This window comes from Rosa rugosa, chromosome 2 (assembly GCF_958449725.1).
Source record: "Rosa rugosa chromosome 2, drRosRugo1.1, whole genome shotgun sequence".
Lineage (NCBI taxonomy): Eukaryota > Viridiplantae > Streptophyta > Magnoliopsida > Rosales > Rosaceae > Rosa > Rosa rugosa.
In genome coordinates this window covers 17,370,037-17,391,577 of record NC_084821.1, presented here as the reverse complement: position 1 = coordinate 17,391,577, position 21,541 = coordinate 17,370,037, and the positions used below count along the sequence as shown (strand labels likewise).

At 39.6% G+C, this 21,541-nt stretch overlaps 2 protein-coding genes across 2 annotated transcripts; both read right to left on the bottom strand.

Moving 5' to 3' along the window:
* Window positions 1-16,291: 16,291 nt before the first annotated feature.
* Window positions 16,292-19,256, bottom strand: LOC133732691 (laccase-17-like). Its single transcript, XM_062160271.1, has 6 exons — window positions 19,090-19,256; window positions 18,816-18,967; window positions 18,381-18,625; window positions 18,018-18,146; window positions 16,781-17,758; window positions 16,292-16,588 (listed from the first exon to the last, which is right to left on the bottom strand). Exons 1-6 carry the CDS (start codon window positions 19,198-19,200, stop codon window positions 16,458-16,460), a joined length of 1,746 nt encoding a protein of 581 aa, XP_062016255.1. The 5' UTR covers window positions 19,201-19,256; the 3' UTR covers window positions 16,292-16,457.
* Window positions 19,257-19,935: 679 nt separating this feature from the next.
* Window positions 19,936-20,963, bottom strand: LOC133732692 (chitinase 2-like). The gene has a single exon (XM_062160272.1). It carries the CDS (start codon window positions 20,920-20,922, stop codon window positions 20,008-20,010), a length of 915 nt encoding a protein of 304 aa, XP_062016256.1. The 5' UTR covers window positions 20,923-20,963; the 3' UTR covers window positions 19,936-20,007.
* Window positions 20,964-21,541: the final 578 nt, after the last annotated feature.

Below are 21,541 nucleotides of genomic sequence, written 5' to 3'. Positions count from 1 at the left end.
AAGCAGAACTCTGCGAAAATCCTGAGTGATTAGAAAAACTAATCGAAGAAATGAAAAACTTCAATCCAGGAAAGGAAAGAAAACTCCTTCCCTACCAAGATATTGAAATGGAAGAAGGAGAAAGCTCCAAAACTTTCATCACTAGAGAAAAGGGAAAACTGAAACTCCCTATACAGAAAGCCCCTACGGGCAGAAATGGAGAAAGAAATTCTCAAAGATTTGTCCCAGAGGACAAGATACCTAGAGTACCAATTTCTAATTATGGTATCTGGTTAGATCTAGACAAAGCTCTAGACAAGAGAAAAACTCTTGACCAATGGGTAGATAGCCTGATGATGGCCTCTGCTCTTACCCTTGGAAAATTTGAAGCTCCTGATCTTCAGATGTACTTTGAAACTACTCTCACTGGAATAGCTAAGAAGTATTATTTCTCTTTCAAAGAGACAGCCAGAGGAAAAGAATGGATGGACGAGATCAAAACTTCTAAATCTCCGTATGATTTTGCAGTACCCCTGTACGATCAGTTCTGTGGAGATCTTTCAAATCTAAGTGAAAAGGCTAAAGAAACGGCCAAATCAAATATCTATGCTCTCAAAATCTGTGACATGAGATATTTTGAAGAATACCTGAATGAATTTCAAGAATATTACTGTACGATTGGTGAACTAGAAAATACTGATCTAGTTAACCTGTTGCACAGAAAACTTCCTGAACCATGGAGAACAGCTGTGAGAGAAAGCATAGCTGAAAAACCAATTGAAAGATTTTCAGTTGGAGGAATTGCCGACAGAATCCGGCAATTACTAAAAGAACAATGCAAAGCCAATCTTAGAGCTAAGATGGCCAAGAAACAACTCACTGGATATACCTACCAATTGGGGATGTCATGAATCCAAATTCCACAGAAAAAGGAAATAAAAATATTACCCCAAAAAATTCAGAAAGGGTAATCAGAAGAAAGATTGGAAATTCAAGAAGAATTCCAATTACAAGAAACAACAGGATGAAGATCCAAAAAAGAAATTCTTCAAGAAAAAGAGGAATACTCATCAACATAAACAACCAAGCAAGAAAGCTTGCAGATGTTGGTTATGTAAAGCTGAAGGGCACTATGCCAATGAATGCCCGGAAAAGAGTAAAAGATCGTCTACTAAAGCTCTCTTTGAAGAATATGAGCATATAGTAGAATCAGCAAATATGAAAGGTTACGAAATAGCCTATTATGATGATGAAGAAGACAATAGGTTAGTTTACTCTGCCTGGTCTGAAGAAGAAGATTCATCCGAGTCTGAGACAGATTCTGAAGTAGAGTACTTCGAATCCAGACAAATGAATGTCTTGAAAATCAAAAACTGGGAAGAAAGCAAGACAGAATCCTTAATGTCTTCTTATCAGGTGAACCCTGGTACATTCGTTTGTGACTACTGCCTATGTCACGAAAAGGATGGTCTCCCTATGTTCTGTGAAGAGTCAAAAAAGACTTATCACAAAGAATGCTTCATAGCTGAAGCAAGAAGAAAAACCAAGAATGGCCTTGTCAGGCAATTGGTTGAACAAGAATATGAAGAATATTTCTCTGAACAAAAAGAGAAAAAGGTAGAAACCTTGTTCCAAGAAATCATAGAACCATCTTCCAAAATAAAGGAAGAAATCATTGATGAAGAGAAAACCGATGAAAATTTGAATTTTGAACTGGTTGAACCACCAGAAATTGTTCCAGAAGAATGCAAACCATTCACTCCTAAGGAACAAGCTCAAGAAAATGAGCTTCAACAATCGAAAGTCGTCTCTACGAGTAGATACAGCAACTACATAGAGATTGGACTAAAATTCCCTGATCACAAAAAATATCATCTACATGCCTTTGTAGATAATGGATCAGGATTTACAGTTGCAAAAAGATTTGCAATTCCAGAAGAACTCTGGAAAGAAGATAAGAAAAGAACTGCTACTGGTGTCACGTTTGATGGAAGTCATCTCACCATGAATAAAGTAGCAAAAAATGTTCACATCACCATTGGTGGAGGAACATTTATCATCCATAACGTCTGGCAATCTGAAGGCCAAGGCTCAGATTTCTTGTTGGGAAATGATTTTATTCTCCAACAGAGATTTATTCAGGATGAAGAAGCGATAGGCTTCAGAAAAGGAGAACTGGTGTTCTGAGCAGATAGGCTTACTCAAGCCAAAAGTGTAGTAGGCCCTCACTTTACTACCCAATATCAGAGATCGCAACAGAATAGTGGTGATCTTACCTACAAACCCAAATTTGAACCCATACTCCAAATCAAACAACAAGAAGAATTACTTGTTGAAGAATCTTCTGAAGAAGAAGAAGAAGAAGAAGAAGAAACTAGTGAAGAAGCAGAAGTTAGTTTCATCCATGAGCATAACCTCAAGCATTTCTAGAATATGCTTGAATCCCAGAAAACTCCCACTCTTGATAAGAAAATCAAGAAACTACTCGAGCAGAACATCGATGTAGATCCCCATAAGTTTTGGGAAAAAGACCCAGTGGTCTGTGAATTAAGATTACATGACATGAATGCCATTTGTCATGTCAAAGCCATTCCTCAGTACAAAGAGGAAGATAAAAAAGAATTCAGAAAAGATATTGAAGATCTCCTGAACAAGAGACTAATTCAACCTTCCACTAGCCCTCATCATGCTCCAGCATTCTACGTGAGAAATCATGCAGAAAATCTAAGAGGAAAAGCTAGAATGGTGATTGACTACAGAGATGTCAACAAGAAGACTGTCAAAGACGTTTATCAAATTGCTCAAGTAAGAGTACTGATCAACCAGCTCAGAGGAGCTAAAGTCTTTTCAAAATTCGATGCAAAGTCGGGTTTTTGGCAGGTCAAGATGCATCCTGAGAGTGTACCTCTCACTGCATTTGGAACACCACAAGGACATTACGAATGGTTAGTAATGCCTTTTGGTCTAAAGCAAGCTCCCTCAATCTTCCAGAGAAAGATGGATAATATCTTCAAACACGTTGCGGAGTTTTGCGTCGTCTACATAGATGACATTCTGGTCTTCTCCAAAAACAGAGAAGAACATATGAAACACCTCCACGAGGTTGTAAAGCTGATAGTCCAGCATGAAATTATCCTAGGAGAAAAGAAAATCTTCTTTATCCTTGATGAAGTAGACTTCCTAGGAATCAATATCAAAAATGGAGTGATAAAACTTCAACCTCATATCATTGAAAAGATCTGGAAATTCCCAGATAGAATTCCTGATGCTAAGAGTCTAGAGAGATTCCTTGGTGTCATAAATTATGGGAGAGATTTCATGTAATACCACGAAAAATCCAAATTAAATTCCATGGATTTTTAGAAATGATTTCACGATAGTAGGAGCGAGTACGAAGCTTGGAGAAGTTGTGGAATTAGTTCGAACGATTTTATTTTCGAAAACGAACGTTTTTAGGGGGTCAACAAAGTTGACTTTTTATACGTTCAAAATTTGGGAAAACTTCCTTCATGAAAGTTGTAGAGCTCGTCGATACGAGTTCGTGGACATGTGGAACGCATTATTCGGAGTTCGTATGATTAAGTTATGAATTTTTGAAAATTGGGAATTTTCTATAAATAGGGAATTTTCTGATTTTATTTTTCATTAAGGACGAAACTTTTCTGTTTTTGCGGAATAGTCCCCCGGATTCTCTCTCTCTCTCGATCGAAAACCTTCAGAACCCTCGGGTTCCGACCGGCCCGACCCGGCCAAACGGTGGTCCTCCAGCCTCCTCTGGCCCCGGACCCGGCCTTCCTTGAGCTCGCCGTCGTACGCACAGCCTCCCTCTGGTGTCTCCTTGCCCCGCCGCTGTCTCTATCCCTAGATCGAAGCCCCCCAGAGCCAAGCTTTTGACCCGATCGGATCTTGGCCGTGCCGGTGTTGCACGGGCCGATCCTCCCCATTTTTGTGATCTCCTCCTTCCCCTGATCATCCTCATATCCTCCTTGCTTGACGATTTGGAGTGTGGAGTGAAAGATCACGAGTTGAAGATTTCGACGTCCCTGATTCAATCTGGAATCTGATCAGACGCACCAGATTAATCCAACTTCAACACTTGATCTAGGACGATCTAGGCCGAACCAGGCTTAGCTCCAGGTATGGAAGTCGATCACCCTTTCATTTTGAACCAGTTTGTAGTTGGTCACTTTGCCATCGGAGGTGGTTGACTAGCGTTGACCGCCCACTGACCACCGCTTGTGGCGGCGCATCAGACCATATTTCGAGTTTTCATTATCTAGGCGATGATCTATGCATCCATACGAGCGTTTTGATATATAACATGGTCATGTTAGAAAAAGTTGATAAATAGTGGATTTACGTTTTGACGTTACTATTTAACGTTTTTACGTTTATCTTCGGTTTACGATCTGTGAAGATCTGACCATCGGTTTTGCTTCAATTTTGGATATGTTGATCGTATGACTGTCCCGGTGACTTTGTGAGGTCACGGGCGAAGATCCGACCGTTGGATCTTCGTATAATTGAGAAACAGTGATTAGGGAGGCGATTCGTGAGAATCCGTCCGTCGGATTTTTGTATAAATTTGTGAAGATGTTAGTAAGGACGATTCAGGAAGATCCGACCGTTGGATCTTCGTGATGATTTTTGGAGGGTGATCCTAAAGGCGATCCGTGAGGATCCGACCGTTGGATCATCATTTAATTTCGATCCGACCGTTGGATTGTCGTTTAAGTATGTTTTTGAGTTATTGGCTAAAATAAGGTCATGTGTGATTAGGTGATTGACGGTCTCCCTTGGGTGAACGATTTCGGTGTGTATTGTGTTAAATTGAAGACGCAGCGGGAATATCGAGGTGAGTAAATCGCACATGGTTCATTCACGAACCGAAATTCGGTGATTTTATTTAATTGAGAAATTGTGGAAATTGTTTTATGAAAATAAATATTTGTTTTAAATTATATGGACTTGATCGACTACGGTCCATAGGTAAGTAAAATGTATTTAAACTATAAAAATGAATTTCTAGATTTTATTGCATGTGAACTATAGTTGGTATTAGTGGTCACTCTTGTGTGGGTGACTACGTATATATATATTTACGTGGAATATATATTGGATGGTGTAATTTACTGAGTTATATTTTGAGCATTACCCTTTGGAATATGTGAATTATCTTAGATGTTGTGTTGTCTATGATAATGGGTAATTGAGCAAAGTGCGATAGTTGAGTCGTTGAGATGAATTAAATGAGGAGTCGAGTGAATTGAGAAAAGCAGTCATTCGTAAGGTGAACCTTGGCCCAGGTGACACTTTACGATACAGTTAGAGCTCTAGTCTGTCTGCCGTCATACTGCTTGGGGGATAAACGAGTTATCATATGCCCTTGGGTATGACATGACATACTGAATGGGGTGATTAATATAATTAATCATAAGCCTGTAAGTATGATATACTGAATGGGGTGATTAATATAATTAATCATAAGCCTGTAAGTATAATATACTGCATGGGATGATTTATATAAATAAATCATAAGCCTGTGAGTATATATTGAGTAAGAAGTTGTTTATTATTGAGTAGTCATGATGAGATGTGAGTTGATTGATGCTTGAAGTGATGTTGTACACTTCAATTCTTATGCAAAACAAAATTAAAATGTGCTTGAGTTGATTGTGTTACTTTAAATCGTGCAATCCTTTCATTTACTCATACGAGCTTTGCAAAAAGCTTACCGGGTTTGTATTGTTGCAATCCCGGTACACTATTCAAACGGTGTAGCGGGTAATCCTGCAGGTCAGGAGAATCAGGACGGTGATCGTGCGGGTTAGAGAATTTGTTTTAGTTTTACAGCAATTGTAATTGTGAGGTGAGTTATGCTCATTTGAGCCTTACAATATAATTTGGTGAGAGTGTGCTGTAATAAACAAATTTGAGATTTGGTTTATGTAATATCGAGCGATGTGAGGTGTGGTTGTTTTGAGAAAAAATTCAGGTTGTATTTATGTGAGTTGTATTAATTCATGTTTCGGATTTGGATTTGTTATTCAAAATCCGGGGCGTGACAGTTTGGTATCAAAGCGTAAGGTGCATATTTGGTGATGTGTCAATACCTTCCGAGTGATGGCCCGGCTGCAGCGGATCCCCATCGTGTGCTCTTCGGTATTGGCTAAGTCATTGGGTATGCGTGAGTGTTGGGAGTTGTTTAGGCCGCTAGGTCGTTTTAGGAACGTGAATACCTACCCTATTGTATTGACTTGGTTAATATGAATTTGTATTTGACTTATACTGTGTTTTAAGTGTTATACAAGTATTAGCCAAGCATACTATACTCCTTAGGTGATGGATATTCGAAGGGCTTGTACTTAGAACCTTACAGTTGTCTTGTAGGTTCGTATGGGAATAAGTTCAGTGGCCGCGAGTTACAATCCTTGAGGAATAGGAACCTCTTGATTCAACTCTGTTAAGTCAACGAGGATTGTTTTATGGAAATGAGGTTCTTTTGATTGTTGAAGTGTTTGGTTGAAGGCATGATGTGGATCTATGCACGTACCTAGTGTGGATACGAGTATTGATTGATAGAAGTTTACCTTCTTAAGTTAGACGTACATATGTTTTTGGATGAGATGTACATGTCAAATAATAGATATCTTGTTTTGTAATGAGATGTCCTTGTGGAGTTTGTTAGTAGGGTTGAGGTTAGGGAAGAAATTATTGTGGTTACTTCTTCCTTGTGCTTGTAAGTTGTTAAGCAGAGTTTAAGGTGCGAGACAAGAATTTTATTTTGTGCTCGATGGTTAGAGATGAGAGACCATTGTTTTGGGTTGTCGTTGAGTACTATAATTCCTTCAGAATCAGGATTGTTGGTAGAATTGGAATTAGTAGTAGTTTTGGTGATTCGGAATTTGAATTGAGTTCGCGAGATGTGTCTTATATACGTGGTTGATGTTGCTTGCATCATTTTGGAACGATACGTTACGATTCACAAGGAAAACTGGATTTGAAATTTATTCATTTGAACACCATGGGTTGATGACCTGACCGTGACTTGTGAATATAGTTTTGTTCAAGTGAATGAAATTGAATTTTGTGGCCTTTGTGTGGTGAACTAGTTTTCTTAAGTTTTGGATCATAGTATGGAGATGGACTGCAGTGAATTTGAAGTTGTTGTGTGTTTTAAGTTTAAGTAGGCGGGACACTTAAAGTTTTGCAATGGAGTTGATTTTGGTGTAATTAATTGGGAGAGTTAGAATCGTTTCTTGTGAATGATGTTGGATGAGAGTGTGTGCCTTTGGTGATTGATTTTAGGTGATATAGTTAAACGCAATTTCGGATATTGATTTTAGTGACTTTGTTAGGTATCCATAGTGGTTCAAGTGAATTACTATGTGATATGGAGTTTGATTCGAATTCTGAATCGCTAAATGTTAGGGATTGAATTGTGATGAGTTTTTGTTGAAGCAATTGATAGATGGAATTATCGAGATTCTATAAGAGTTGTAAGAGTAACTCTAAAGACGTGGGTTTTTCCTAGCTAACTCAGGATGTGTTTAGCTTTATAAATCCCTAATCCTATCGATGAAATTGTTGTGTTTGGTTTGACTCAGAGGATACTAGCTAGACCTCGATGCGACTTAATTGATTGTTGGATTCTTTTTGAGTGATTGTTTTTATTGCATCATTATGAAAGATGTGTGCAGTAGAGTTGTTTATGGTTTTGAAAATAGTATTGGGTGACCAAGGTTCGATCCTTGGTGTTGTTGTTGGTTAAACAAAAAGAAAAGAAAACATGCACACCATCTTATTGATTTTACATTACAAAAAAAAAAAAAAAAAAAAAAAAAAAAAAAGGAAAACGAGAACCATGCTATACTAAGCCTAGTCAGCAGCTCCGGATGGATTGAGGCTGAGCTCAAGAGAAACGTTTGAGCCACTGTGGTAACCGCCTGAGCCACCAGAATAGTAACCAAAAGCGCTACCTTCCTCGGAAGTAGCCTTCAGGTTACCAAAGACGTCCTCGCCGTGCACGGGGAACAGAGGAAGAGTTTGAACCTCCTGGTGATCTCCTCCTCGTTGTTGCAGGGATGTTTGTCCTCCTGTTGTGCCAAAAGAGTTGTACTGGTATTAGTGTTGAAGTGTGAGGAAGAATATGAAACAAAATTTAAATCAAGAAATCCTTCATTACCAGTAGAATAGGTGGAACCAAAGTTGAGATCAATGGATCTACCATCATCAGTAGAACTAGTGGACCCAAAATTGATGTCAATGGATCCACCACCTGGCCCAAAATTGATGTCGATGGATCCACCAGCACCAGTAGAACCAGTGGACCCAAAATTGAGATCAATGGATCCACCAGTACCAAGAGAACTAGTTTCCATGGGCACTGGAGCAGCCTGATTACACCTATTCATCTGCTTCTCTCGAGCCCTGACGTTCTGGAACCAAAAGTAAATGTTCTTACCCTCAACATGTCCATACTGGTTCAGCTGGAGGCAGATCTCGTGAATGTGCTCTGTAGTTGGGCACTTAAATCCCTTGACGTAGTAAAGATCCTTGAGGATTCTTATTTGTTCTGGAGTAGGAATCCACCTGGTACGGCTTCGCCAGAAATCCATGTTGGCACTACTTCCAGCTGCTTGGGTGATTCCTCCCTCCTCTGTTGGTTGCTGTTGTTGTGGTTCCATTTGTTGCGGGGTTTGGAGCTCCATTAGTTGCAGAGTTCGTGGCTCTTGGGTCATGGAGTGAGAGGATGTGAAAATCGAGGAATACATGGTTTAGTGTTTGAGGGAGATTTTGTTAGAAGGATTGGAGTTGTTGAACTGGTGATTGGAGATCTGAGATTCTCAGAGGAAAGATGAGATCGAATCTTCAAATGGAAGAAAAGATCTGAGAAAGAAGGATTGAAGATTTGGAGGAAAAGATTGAAGATCTGAAAGTTCAGAGGAAAGATGGGATTGAATCAACTAGATGGGAGAGAAGATCAGAAGAGAAGGATCGAAATTGATGAAGAAAGGATTTGAGAAGAGAAAGGCTGAAGAGTTGAGAGAGAAAGACTTGAGCTCGGAAGAAAATTTCTTTTCTTTTGGAGTGAACAGTTTTTCTCCAGAATGCACCTATTTATAGAACAAGGTGAGCAGATCTCCACCGTTGGATGAACGATCTCAGAATTTGAATCCACGCGTTGGATTAAAGTCGCCCCGAAACCCGGAAAAGCTGTTGGCGCGTGTTGAGCGTGTAAGGGGACAGGCCGAACCTCGAGACGCTGTGGCAGACAGCTTTAGCCGAAAGTGATTTGCTTTCCGTAAATCACGGAAGAGACGTGTCGTGGCACGTGGAGTGTACCGACAGTTTGTTGTTATTCTATCGCTTATGATAGAATAAATAAAAGAAGTTGCATGGATAGTAACGAGAGCAGCTGGTGCTCTAGTGGTTGAAGAGCAAGGCTCTTGTACAAGAGGTCAGAGGTTCGAACCTTGCCTCTCGTTTATTTTTATTATGTTCGCTTATGACATAATAAGTATAACATTTGTACACATTATATTAAGCACAGCTTGTGCTCCAGTGGCTGGGGACAAAAGTTTTGTGCAGCAGGTTGAGGTTTCGAACCTTGCCTTCGCCGTTATTTTATTTATGTCGCTTATGACATAATAAATATAACACGTGGGCATATATTAATGAAGGCAGCTCTTGCTTCAGTGGTTGGGAGCAAAACCTTCGTGTTCGAGGTCGGGAGTTCGAACCTTACCTCTTACAAATATTTTTGGATCTCGTATATGCTTGATATACGGACGTATATACGGTATGTACGGTATACATACGTATATACGGTCTGTATGGTATGCATACGTATATACGGTATACCTACGGTATGTACAATTTCATACCGTAGCCGAGCTAAAAAGTTGTGGGCCAAATAGTAAGCCCAAATGTTAGGCCCGATTTGTAGGCCCAAATAGTAAGCCCAAATGTTAGGCCCGATTTGTAGGCCCAAATGGTAGGCCCAAATGGTAAGCCCAATTGTTCGGCCCGATTAGTAGGCCCAAATGTTAAACCCAAATTGGTTTGGGCCGATTCGAAATGTGGATGGTCCGATTTCTTCAGGCCCAATTGGCCAGCCCTAGTGCTTAGCCCAGGGATTGAGCAAGCCCAAGTCATCATCATTGGGTGACATAATTTATTGGCGTGCTTTTGGGGATGATTTGTTTTGAGTGATGCATCTCTATGGTTGTGTAGAATAGTGCATGCTTAAGTTTTACTATAGAGATTTACCGTGATGCTAATGGAGTAGCGAAACGCTTTGTGGGAGTGTTTACTGTGCTTGTATGCCAGTACAGAGTGATGATCTATGTGAAGATCTATGTGATGATCTATGTGAAGATCTATGTAAGGATCTATGAGATGATCCATGTGATGATTTTGTGTAATTGATGTGGAGTGATGTTGAGCAGTTGTGTTGTGCGTTTACGTTTGTGATGAAAGGATTTAGTGGCCATAGGAATGTATTTTTATACAAAGGATTGTGGCTTTGTAGATTACTACAGATTTGGAAAATATGGAGATTTTATGATTAGGTCAACCTTAATCGAGAGGAATTGACTTACGCTCAAATTTCGGGACGAAATTTCTTTAAGGAGGGTAGATTGTAATACCCCGAAAAATCCAAATTAAATTCCATGGATTTTTAGAAATGATTTCACGATAGTAGGAGCGAGTACGAAGCTTGGAGAAGTTGTGGAATTAGTTCGAACGATTTTATTTTCGAAAACGAACGTTTTTAGGGGGTCAACAAAGTTGACTTTTTATACGTTCAAAATTTGGGAAAACTTCCTTCATGAAAGTTGTAGAGCTCGTCGATACGAGTTCGTGGACATGTGGAACGCATTATTCGGAGTTCGTATGATTAAGTTATGAATTTTTGAAAATTGGGAATTTTCTATAAATAGGGAATTTTCTGATTTTATTTTTCATTAAGGACGAAACTTTTCTGTTTTTGCGGAATAGTCCCCCGGATTCTCTCTCTCTCTCGATCGAAAACCTTCAGAACCCTCGGGTTCCGACCGGCCCGACCCGGCCAAACGGTGGTCCTCCAGCCTCCTCTGGCCCCGGACCCGGCCTTCCTTGAGCTCGCCGTCGTACGCACAGCCTCCCTCTGGTGTCTCCTTGCCCCGCCGCTGTCTCTATCCCTGGATCGAAGCCCCCCAGAGCCAAGCTTTTGACCCGATCGGATCTTGGCCGTGCCGGTGTTGCACGGGCCGATCCTCCCCATTTTTGTGATCTCCTCCTTCCCCTGATCATCCTCATATCCTCCTTGCTTGACGATTTGGAGTGTGGAGTGAAAGATCACGAGTTGAAGATTTCGACGTCCCTGATTCAATCTGGAATCTGATCAGACGCACCAGATTAATCCAACTTCAACACTTGATCTAGGACGATCTAGGCCGAACCAGGCTTAGCTCCAGGTATGGAAGTCGATCACCCTTTCATTTTGAACCAGTTTGTAGTTGGTCACTTTGCCATCGGAGGTGGTTGACTAGCGTTGACCGCCCACTGACCACCGCTTGTGGCGGCGCATCAGACCATATTTCGAGTTTTCATTATCTAGGCGATGATCTATGCATCCATACGAGCGTTTTGATATATAACATGGTCATGTTAGAAAAAGTTGATAAATAGTGGATTTACGTTTTGACGTTACTATTTAACGTTTTTACGTTTATCTTCGGTTTACGATCTGTGAAGATCTGACCATCGGTTTTGCTTCAATTTTGGATATGTTGATCGTATGACTGTCCCGGTGACTTTGTGAGGTCACGGGCGAAGATCCGACCGTTGGATCTTCGTATAATTGAGAAACAGTGATTAGGGAGGCGATTCGTGAGAATCCGTCCGTCGGATTTTTGTATAAATTTGTGAAGATGTTAGTAAGGACGATTCAGGAAGATCCGACCGTTGGATCTTCGTGATGATTTTTGGAGGGTGATCCTAAAGGCGATCCGTGAGGATCCGACCGTTGGATCATCATTTAATTTCGATCCGACCGTTGGATTGTCGTTTAAGTATGTTTTTGAGTTATTGGCTAAAATAAGGTCATGTGTGATTAGGTGATTGACGGTCTCCCTTGGGTGAACGATTTCGGTGTGTATTGTGTTAAATTGAAGACGCAGCGGGAATATCGAGGTGAGTAAATCGCACATGGTTCATTCACGAACCGAAATTCGGTGATTTTATTTAATTGAGAAATTGTGGAAATTGTTTTATGAAAATAAATATTTGTTTTAAATTATATGGACTTGATCGACTACGGTCCATAGGTAAGTAAAATGTATTTAAACTATAAAAATGAATTTCTAGATTTTATTGCATGTGAACTATAGTTGGTATTAGTGGTCACTCTTGTGTGGGTGACTACGTATATATATATTTACGTGGAATATATATTGGATGGTGTAATTTACTGAGTTATATTTTGAGCATTACCCTTTGGAATATGTGAATTATCTTAGATGTTGTGTTGTCTATGATAATGGGTAATTGAGTAAAGTGCGATAGTTGAGTCGTTGAGATGAATTAAATGAGGAGTCGAGTGAATTGAGAAAAGCAGTCATTCGTAAGGTGAACCTTGGCCCAGGTGACACTTTACGATACAGTTAGAGCTCTAGTCTGTCTGCCGTCATACTGCTTGGGGGATAAACGAGTTATCATATGCCCTTGGGTATGACATGACATACTGAATGGGGTGATTAATATAATTAATCATAAGCCTGTAAGTATGATATACTGAATGGGGTGATTAATATAATTAATCATAAGCCTGTAAGTATAATATACTGCATGGGATGATTTATATAAATAAATCATAAGCCTGTGAGTATATATTGAGTAAGAAGTTGTTTATTATTGAGTAGTCATGATGAGATGTGAGTTGATTGATGCTTGAAGTGATGTTGTACACTTCAATTCTTATGCAAAACAAAATTAAAATGTGCTTGAGTTGATTGTGTTACTTTAAATCGTGCAATCCTTTCATTTACTCATACGAGCTTTGCAAAAAGCTTACCGGGTTTGTATTGTTGCAATCCCGGTACACTATTCAAACGGTGTAGCGGGTAATCCTGCAGGTCAGGAGAATCAGGACGGTGATCGTGCGGGTTAGAGAATTTGTTTTAGTTTTACAGCAATTGTAATTGTGAGGTGAGTTATGCTCATTTGAGCCTTACAATATAATTTGGTGAGAGTGTGCTGTAATAAACAAATTTGAGATTTGGTTTATGTAATATCGAGCGATGTGAGGTGTGGTTGTTTTGAGAAAAAATTCAGGTTGTATTTATGTGAGTTGTATTAATTCATGTTTCGGATTTGGATTTGTTATTCAAAATCCGGGGCGTGACATTTCATTCCCAAAATCTCAGGGTTAACAGCGATGTTATCTCCTAAGACAAGTTCCAAAAGAAAATGGAACTTCACAGAAGATGATGAAAAAATTGTGAAGCAGATAAAAAATCTCTGCAAAAACCTCCCTCCTCTACAACAACCAGAGGAAAATGATGAAATTATCCTCCAAACAGATGCGAGTGATAGTTATTGGTCCGGTGTTGTTCTGGCAAAAACGCCTGGAACTAACATTGAAAAGATCTGTAAATTTTGTAGTGGCAAGTTCAGCCCTGCAGAACTGAATTATCCCACAGGGGGAAAAGAAATTTTAGCTGTTAAGAAAACGATTTTAAATTCTCCAGCTTTTCTTGGAAAACCCTTCACTGTCCGCACCGATTGTGCTAGAGTAAAGAATTTCAAAAATTTTAAACTTGAGAAAGCTGCTGATAGAGGAAGATTAGCAAACTGACAATTATTTCTTAACCAATATGATTATGTTGTTGAACTAATTGCAGGTAACAAGAATTATCTTCCAGACGCCTTAACCAGAGAACTATCAATGTTCTACCAAAGAGATGACGACGAAGGTCGCAATCCCAGAAGCAGAAGAATTGGGAAAGAACCTGAAATTTCTGAGGATCCTAAAGAAAAAATCCTCAAAAGATTCTTGCTAGGTCCAAAAGGACCAGCCACAACTGATCAATCCCAGGGCAAAGGATTGGCTAGCCCGTCACAAACGGCAGACGGTAAAGGCTCATCAAGACCGTTGACGGCTGTTGCTTTGCCAAAAAGCAAACATACTCCAACTGGAGTAATAAATGTGTTTAATTATGAACTTCGAACGTCTGATACTCCTGTGTTCATAACTGGCAGGAGATTAGCTTACTACCAGAAGGCAATTCTGGATAATCTCTTATTTGCCTTTCAGGAAAGAAGCAGTGGTCTGATGTTTCCAGCTCTCTTTGCATTAGCTGAAGAACTCTATGCAAATGCAAGACCACAGTTTGAAGAACTACAGCAGAGTGCTGTCAAGAAAGAAAAAATTCACTTCCTAGAAGATCCAGAAAGTGCTAGGGTCCCTATCATAGCACTCAAAGAATCAGGATGGCATGAATTCCATTGCCTGATAGGAAGTCATAATTCTGAAGATCGTATTCCTCCAACCCTCTTCATTATTGCAAGACCCTATGTTGGAAGATACCTGGTAAATGTTCAGAGTGAACATCCTCAAGAACACAAGCTCTGGCTTGTTGAAAATGGTTTTATCCATAATCTGTGGACTAAAACAAATGAAGATATCAAAGGCTTGCCCCCTATCATTGTTAACACAGTCAAAAACATAAGAAAACAGGACTGTATGCTTCGTCTGAAGTTCAGATCCACTCCCCCAGAATGGATCCAAAAGGCAAATGGTGAGGTTGAATATATTTCTCCGTATCATTATGTGAGAATTATTCAAAGACAATATCTTCAGCCTGCCTGTGTTGGGTACAATGGCCAACCAAACTCAAGCATCCCATGGATGAAAGCCATGGCCCTAGAATATATCAAGAAGATCATCTCTGAAGACATCAGCAATACCTTCCTGGTAGCAGGAGAAAAGACCATTATCACTGCTTACGATCATCCTGACGTAGTCAACAGTGACCTGTTCCTATCTCTCACCAGAAAAGAGATAGATTCAACAATGGCATGCATGCAATGGGTGGAAAAGCTTGAAAATGACAACCACTACAAGATGTATGTTGATACAGATGTTGAAGACAATGCTACAACAGTAAGAATGGCCCAGGCAGACAACAACTCCTTTGTCTTTGGCCACAATTCCGAAACTGACGACAACATGTAGCAGCTGGTGAAGAAAAAAGCACCAAAACAAAGAAGCAACTGTTACCTTTTTCAAAAAAGATACTTTTGCTTTTAGAAAAGAAGAAGGTGAAAAACATTTCACCAAATGCTTTTGCTTTTCCCTGACCGACCTCCATTATCAGGAGCACTCAGAAAAGCAGGAGATCACAGAGATCACAGAGTTGTTCAGTACATTTCTATGTTTTGAATTCTGATTTGAGTTCCGCTCCCTATATAAGGAGCTTTAGGTTCAGTTGTAAAGGATGAGAAAATTGAGTAGAAGAGTCTTCTCTCAAGAAGTAAGAAAGCCTTAGTAGCAAGTGTGCTCTTTCCTTCCGAGTTTGAAGTAGTGTGCTTTCATTACAAGTAAGTGTCTAAAACCAGTCTCATGGATAGCTAAACAGCTTCCAGCTGTTTACCTGAGTGAGGCTCTAGATTGTTAACTCTGTATTCATGTTCATATAAATAAATTCTGTGTGAGCCCAGTACTCTCTTTAAAGATTTGTATATTCTTGTTTCTGCAAAATTATCTGTTTCTCTAAACCAGTTTTCAAACCAAAAGACTAGTTTCCTGTAAGCCTAGAACAACAGTGATTCCGCCCTGAAAGTAACCGCTTAGACAGGAAGTCGTTAGGTGAAAATGTGGCATGTTGAAGGCTAGATCTATGCTTTAGGAATCTATTTTGCAGGATTGATAACTGAGGAAGAAAAAAAAAAGATAAAAGTAGAAAAGGAAGAAGGGACACGTGTAACATTACAGGAAGGACATCCCAAAACCTGGTCAGGAGGTGCTAACCACACCTGGTCAGCCAAGAACTATCCCTTGTTTTATACTTTTCTAGGTTCGGAGGGAAAACAAGAACCGATAAGTTTAGGAGACCTCGTGGGCGGCAATAGCAGAAAGCATAGAGATGTTTAATTTTTGGTTTATGCACTAAATGGTATCTTTGTTGGACTAGAAAATTTGGACTAGCTTTGTACAGATAGGCCTCTGCTAGTCGAACCATTAACGATAAAGAAATTACTTTGTTAGCAAGAAATGAAAAGAACGGCAATAATATCATTGTGACATTATTGGTGTGAGGCCTCTTACATCAAGAATTTAAAAATGGATGCTATTGTCTTGGGTTGCATAGTCAACATGATAGAAAATTGAAACATCAATTATGTGCCAAAAAATAAAACCAATGGGTTACAAAATTCTTAGGGGAAAGGTTGTGTTCAGACTCGGAGGTAAAATATAGAAGTGAGACTAATCAACATTTGGGCAGATCCGGTGAAGGAGGAAGCAACTTTTGATTGGGAAGCTTTCCATCTAAGACTACCCAAGCCATCTTCAAGCCCCAGCTAGTATGGATCTCAAGGTGGCAATGCATGAACCATACACCTGATTCAATGGAGATTAAATTAATTAGCAACTAGTTCATACAGAAGTAATGTTAGGCGTCTCATGGATATAAGATATTATGTGTTATCCGACCTTTTATGTCAATCCATGCACTAAAACAAGTGTATAGTTAATCGATTATTTAGATCGAGGATAAAAAATGTAACACAACAGATTGTTTGGTTGACTCACCCGGGTTATCTGCTAGAAACCGAATAGCAACCCACCCACCGGAGGGCACACCCACGGTGTTTCTCTCAACAGGGTCGATCAGATTGAATTTCTTAGGGTCCTCATTTTGGTCGAAGTTGCCAAAACCTTGACCAACAACAAAGAAATTAAAGCCATGAAGATGAAGAGGATGACTTTCAGCACCAAGAATACTGGTGTCCTGCAACACCAACTCCACACTAGTGTTAAAGGGAAGCACCATTAGCTTAGTACCATTGCCCACATTAGTATTGTTCAGCTGGGCTCCAGTGTAATTAAATGGAATTAAAGGACTGATTGGAAAATTAGGGGAATAAACCCCATTGGATTGGCCAAAGAAGTGGGATTGGAGTAGGGCAGTGTTTGGCATAGTGAAAGAAATGTTGTTGATTGAAGCAGCAAACATGGTTCCATTCGGTCCCTGGCAGGTCTGGTTGTTGTGTTGCTGCTGGCTACATGGGTTGGTTCCAAGCCCTATGGTGAAGAACAAATGCTTGTCAACTTTCTGTGGAACATTAGCAGGGAACTGGGGAGTGTTCAAGCTACGGAGTTTGTTGGCGAATTTTGTTGCAAATGATGTGTCATTTAGAACTGGGAGAATTGGTTTGTGGAGTGGAAGTTTGTTCATTGGGAGGGTTGAATGAAGTGTAGTCATTTCGTATTCTAAAATTCCAGCAAGAGTGGAGTTATCAAAGGTGCCTAGACCAGTCACGTATGGCCTTGCAGTCATGAAAAATGTGGCGTTTGGGTAGTTAGGTTTTGTTTTGAGAAGAACATTTGTGGTTTGTCCCGGGGCAATGAGAATGGTGTTGGTCTCGAAGGGTTTGACGTAAACTGCATCAGTTTCCACCACTTTGAGGGTGTGGTTTGCAATGCTGAAGAAGAGCTCGTCGTTCAGCGCTGCATTGATTAGGCGTAGAAGGTATGTCTTCCCAGCTTGAACCTTTAGCTTGAAAGTATCTGCATAAATACCCATATAGCCAAAATTATCAAATATATCTTATTCGGAATAAATACATTTACTATTTTATTTTATTTTTTACCAAGTTTTGTTGATCAAATGATGTGATAACAATGTTTTATTTTTACAAGTCCACTTTACAGCTCATTTAGTTTCAATAAAATACGTACATCATCTGATAAGCAATTTTGGTATAGAAATTTAGGAGTCTAGCATTTTTCATATAGCTTATAAACACGTTTTGTGAAACATTTATACCTTTGGCAGAGCAGTTATACAATGGCCCTGGGAGTCCATTGATGGTGTAAGCATCAGAAACATTTGGTCCTCCCCCAGTTTGCAAGGCCTGGTTTATGACTGCTTCAGGATCTGCATTCCACCATTCTCCTGTAGTTTTAAGCATTGTAACAAGTTTTATTAATTAGCTATATATAAGACAGTCAAAAAAAAAAAAAAAAGATGGATCACATAAAAAGTTAAAAACATTGCTGGGCTCGTTACATGTATGAAGTCATTGACTCATTCTTAATACCAGGAGCTCAAACCCCTAATGATTCTTTGCAGGTAAGCACTCGCTCATTTCTCATTACGCAATTGGCTTGTTTGTAGTTAATTACTTACCAAAGATGATGGGAACTTCCTTATAGGGTTTGGTGAATGGATAAGGAACACCACGCTTCGGAAGAATGATAAGGGGGCCATAGATGGTTGATCTTAGCCATGAAATGTGAGCATGCCACCAAAGAGTGCCCCTCTGGCCTACAATGGTGAAGTTGTACACATAGCTGTTGCCGGTTTGTATTGGGCATTGGGTAATGTATGCTGGACCATCAGCCCACCCAGTTCGAAGCTGTCGAATTCCATGCCTGCCGATTGATTATATTGAAGAGATTAGTTAACTGAGTTTATAATTTATATGTTAATTAGATCTTAGATGCATGTCTGATTTTATAATTTATACGTGAATACTATGTATGTATCTCATATGTGGGATGGAGGGCGGTTAAGAAAGTTGACGCAAGAGTTTTCTTAATAGTATAGGTGATCATTCATTACCAATGGATGGAAATGTTGCTTCGGACATGGTTAACAACTTTAATGAGGAGGTGATCACCCTCCCTAGCAACAATTCGAGGCCCAGGAAATTGACCGTTTATGGTTACAACGCTTTTCGTATGGCACAGCCTTGTCACATTTTGCAGTTGTACCTATGAAGTCATTCAAAATGTTAAAAGAAGACAATAGTGAACCAGAAGTGCATACGGAAGTTATATATATGTGACAGAATACATATACATGTAGAAATATCAGAGATATGCAATGCACATACATCAAATTTGTAGTGCCTTGTTATGCTTGCAGGAGCTAGCTGAGGAATGAGACCCAATGTGATGAAAGAGAGAACAAAGAGCCTAGCAAATGAAAAAAGAGCGACACCCATTTTACTCTCTCCCTTTGTTCTTCTTGCAGAAAAGTGAGAGATATGAGCTATGATGCTGCTCCAGTGCGAGTGTGTGTTGAAAAGGATTTTGGGTTGTACGTGTTTATATAGGCTAAGGCTAGGGGTGAGGAAGGAGCAAGTTTGGTCGATTAGGTAGTCATAGAAGTTTGAAGTAGCTAATAGAGGAAAAACATACTGTAGAAGCTAGAAGATAGAGCAATTCAATGAGCTATTTTATTAATCAAGATGCACTTGTTTGAACAACTCTAGAGTGGTGTCGAAGACAATCAATTTCTGTTGACCTCCCGGCCTTTCCTTTCAAGTCCAACCTCTGCCAAGTATTTCCACGTCTCCATGTACCCTTTGAACTCTAATGGGGATGATGATTTTGACTTGCATATTTCCAGGCTTTATTAGCAACATGCCAACAACTATCTGCATGGTGTCAAGCTCATAGAGAAGGAATTATGTGAAGCATTTTATTTTGACCAGGGCTTGTCCCTGTCAGCAGTGTTGGTACAACAAGCCATAGCTTTGAAATCTCATCAAATTTCAGTACGTTCTAGAGAGAACGTTCGAAGAGATTGTATCCATTAATAGAATTTTGGTTTTTGTGTGCACATTTTAAGAGATTACATGTGAGACTTATTATATTTTTCAATCTAAGGCCTGCAATCTAACTGTTGAAGTTTTAAATCTCTACATGTAGATCATATTTGCTAAAAAGTTGAGCCGAGTTGGAAATCAGAATTTCTTATTTGGAATAAAATAACAAATACATACAAAACCAAAATAAAATAAAAACATTTAGGTAGCAAGAAGGCTTTGTGATTGCTTCTCATAACGAAAGTGAGCGTTCTTGGAGTCGTCTGCAGACCAAATAAAAATGCCATGAAGATTGCCCTGATTTTTAAGCCTAGCACAAGCCTCAAAGAACCCATTTTCAGGAGACAAACCCCCACTGTTGTCCGTTCCAAAGCTCACTAGAACCTTGCCACCTTTGTAATTTGAGCTCTGAGTCCCAAAATATTTCATGAACTGAGTAATAGATGTGTCCTTATCATAGGCATAGAACTGAAAGTTGACATAGTCAATGAGATTCCCGTACTTCCTCCACAATGCCAAGTAATATGGTTGCACAGAATCATCGTCATATGGTGCTATTGATGTGAAGGACACAACCTTATTTTGTTTAAGGTAGAAGAATAGTCGCCCAATGCATTCAGCAAACGTATTGGGATCCGTGTTGAAGTGTTCATAGTCTATATCGATTCCATCCAACTTGTATTCTTTCGTTATCTGAACTATCGAAGCGATAGCATTTCTGACCCAAGAATTGATTGATGTAGGAGTGAAGTTAGCAGGTTTACCAGCTACGGTATCTCCTCCAAGACTCAGAGCTACTTTAGCATTTCGATGACGGGCCTTAATGGCGGAAACATGAGAAGGGCTGAGATTCTCTGTGTCCCAGAACACATTGAAGTTGCCATTGGTGGGTTTAGGACGGGAAGATGTTGTGTAGTCAATAGCAAAGGAAAGGATGAAGTGAAACTCGACTCGGGAATCAATGGGTACATCAGAGAATGTGACACCGACGCCCTCGGCTCCTATGTATTCCCTGAAGAGCTTCGAGTTTGCTGGGGCTGCTTCGGCTATTGACATTGTTGTGAAGAACAATGTCATTTGGAGGAAAAGAAACAATTGCAGCCTAGTTGAGTTCATGGCTATTCAAAGTAGAACGTACTATTGGATTTCTGTCTGTACTTCTGAGATGCAGCTTTGCAAACTTGAGGGAGGCTTTATACAAGTAAGGCAGGGTTGGAATATTATTGATTATTATTTACAAGCTAGGTAGGCTTTTGTTTTGGAGCTGGTGTCCCTTGTTTTTTGAAGCATCATGTTGTACATTTGCAAACCAGATTCATATGATTCCCCGTCCGGCATGTGACCAAGGGGAATCTATTTTCTTCACAGATGGCACCAACCACTAGATGCATAATCCATTATTTTTGTTTACTTAGGAAATGCAACTGGTATCATTGTTTTTTCTTATTCAACAGCCCCTTAGATTGTTTTATTGAGGGAATATATATATTCATTGAATATTGTCGCATTCGAGCCGTACGTAGTCTTTGGATGTTTATAATTATTTACAGTACATATATATTCGTTATTCAGAAATTGATTAGGTATATTGCATTGAAGTACTATCTATTTGACTCGAATATGCATGCATGTCTACTACTGATCAATTATTTGAGGGCTCCACTGATCGGAAGCACTTGCTCAGCTCTCAAGTAGAACAACTTATTCTTGATTCTCTATTTGGTTGTATCAGTAG

What these genes read in the sequence shown, in the direction of transcription:
- LOC133732691 (XM_062160271.1), bottom strand. Translation starts at nt 19,200, where the DNA reads ATGGGTGTCGCTCTTTTTTCATTTGCTAGGCTCTTTGTTCTCTCTTTC. An exon ending in CAAGGCACTACAAATTTGAT is followed by an intron (nt 18,968 to 19,089) that starts GTATGTGCATTG and finishes ATGACTTCATAG; the next exon opens with GTACAACTGCAAAATGTGAC. An exon ending in GTTTCTAGCAGATAACCCGG is followed by an intron (nt 16,589 to 16,780) that starts GTGAGTCAACCA and finishes CCATTGAATCAG; the next exon opens with GTGTATGGTTCATGCATTGC.
- LOC133732692 (XM_062160272.1), bottom strand. Translation starts at nt 20,922, where the DNA reads ATGAACTCAACTAGGCTGCAATTGTTTCTTTTCCTCCAAATGACATTG.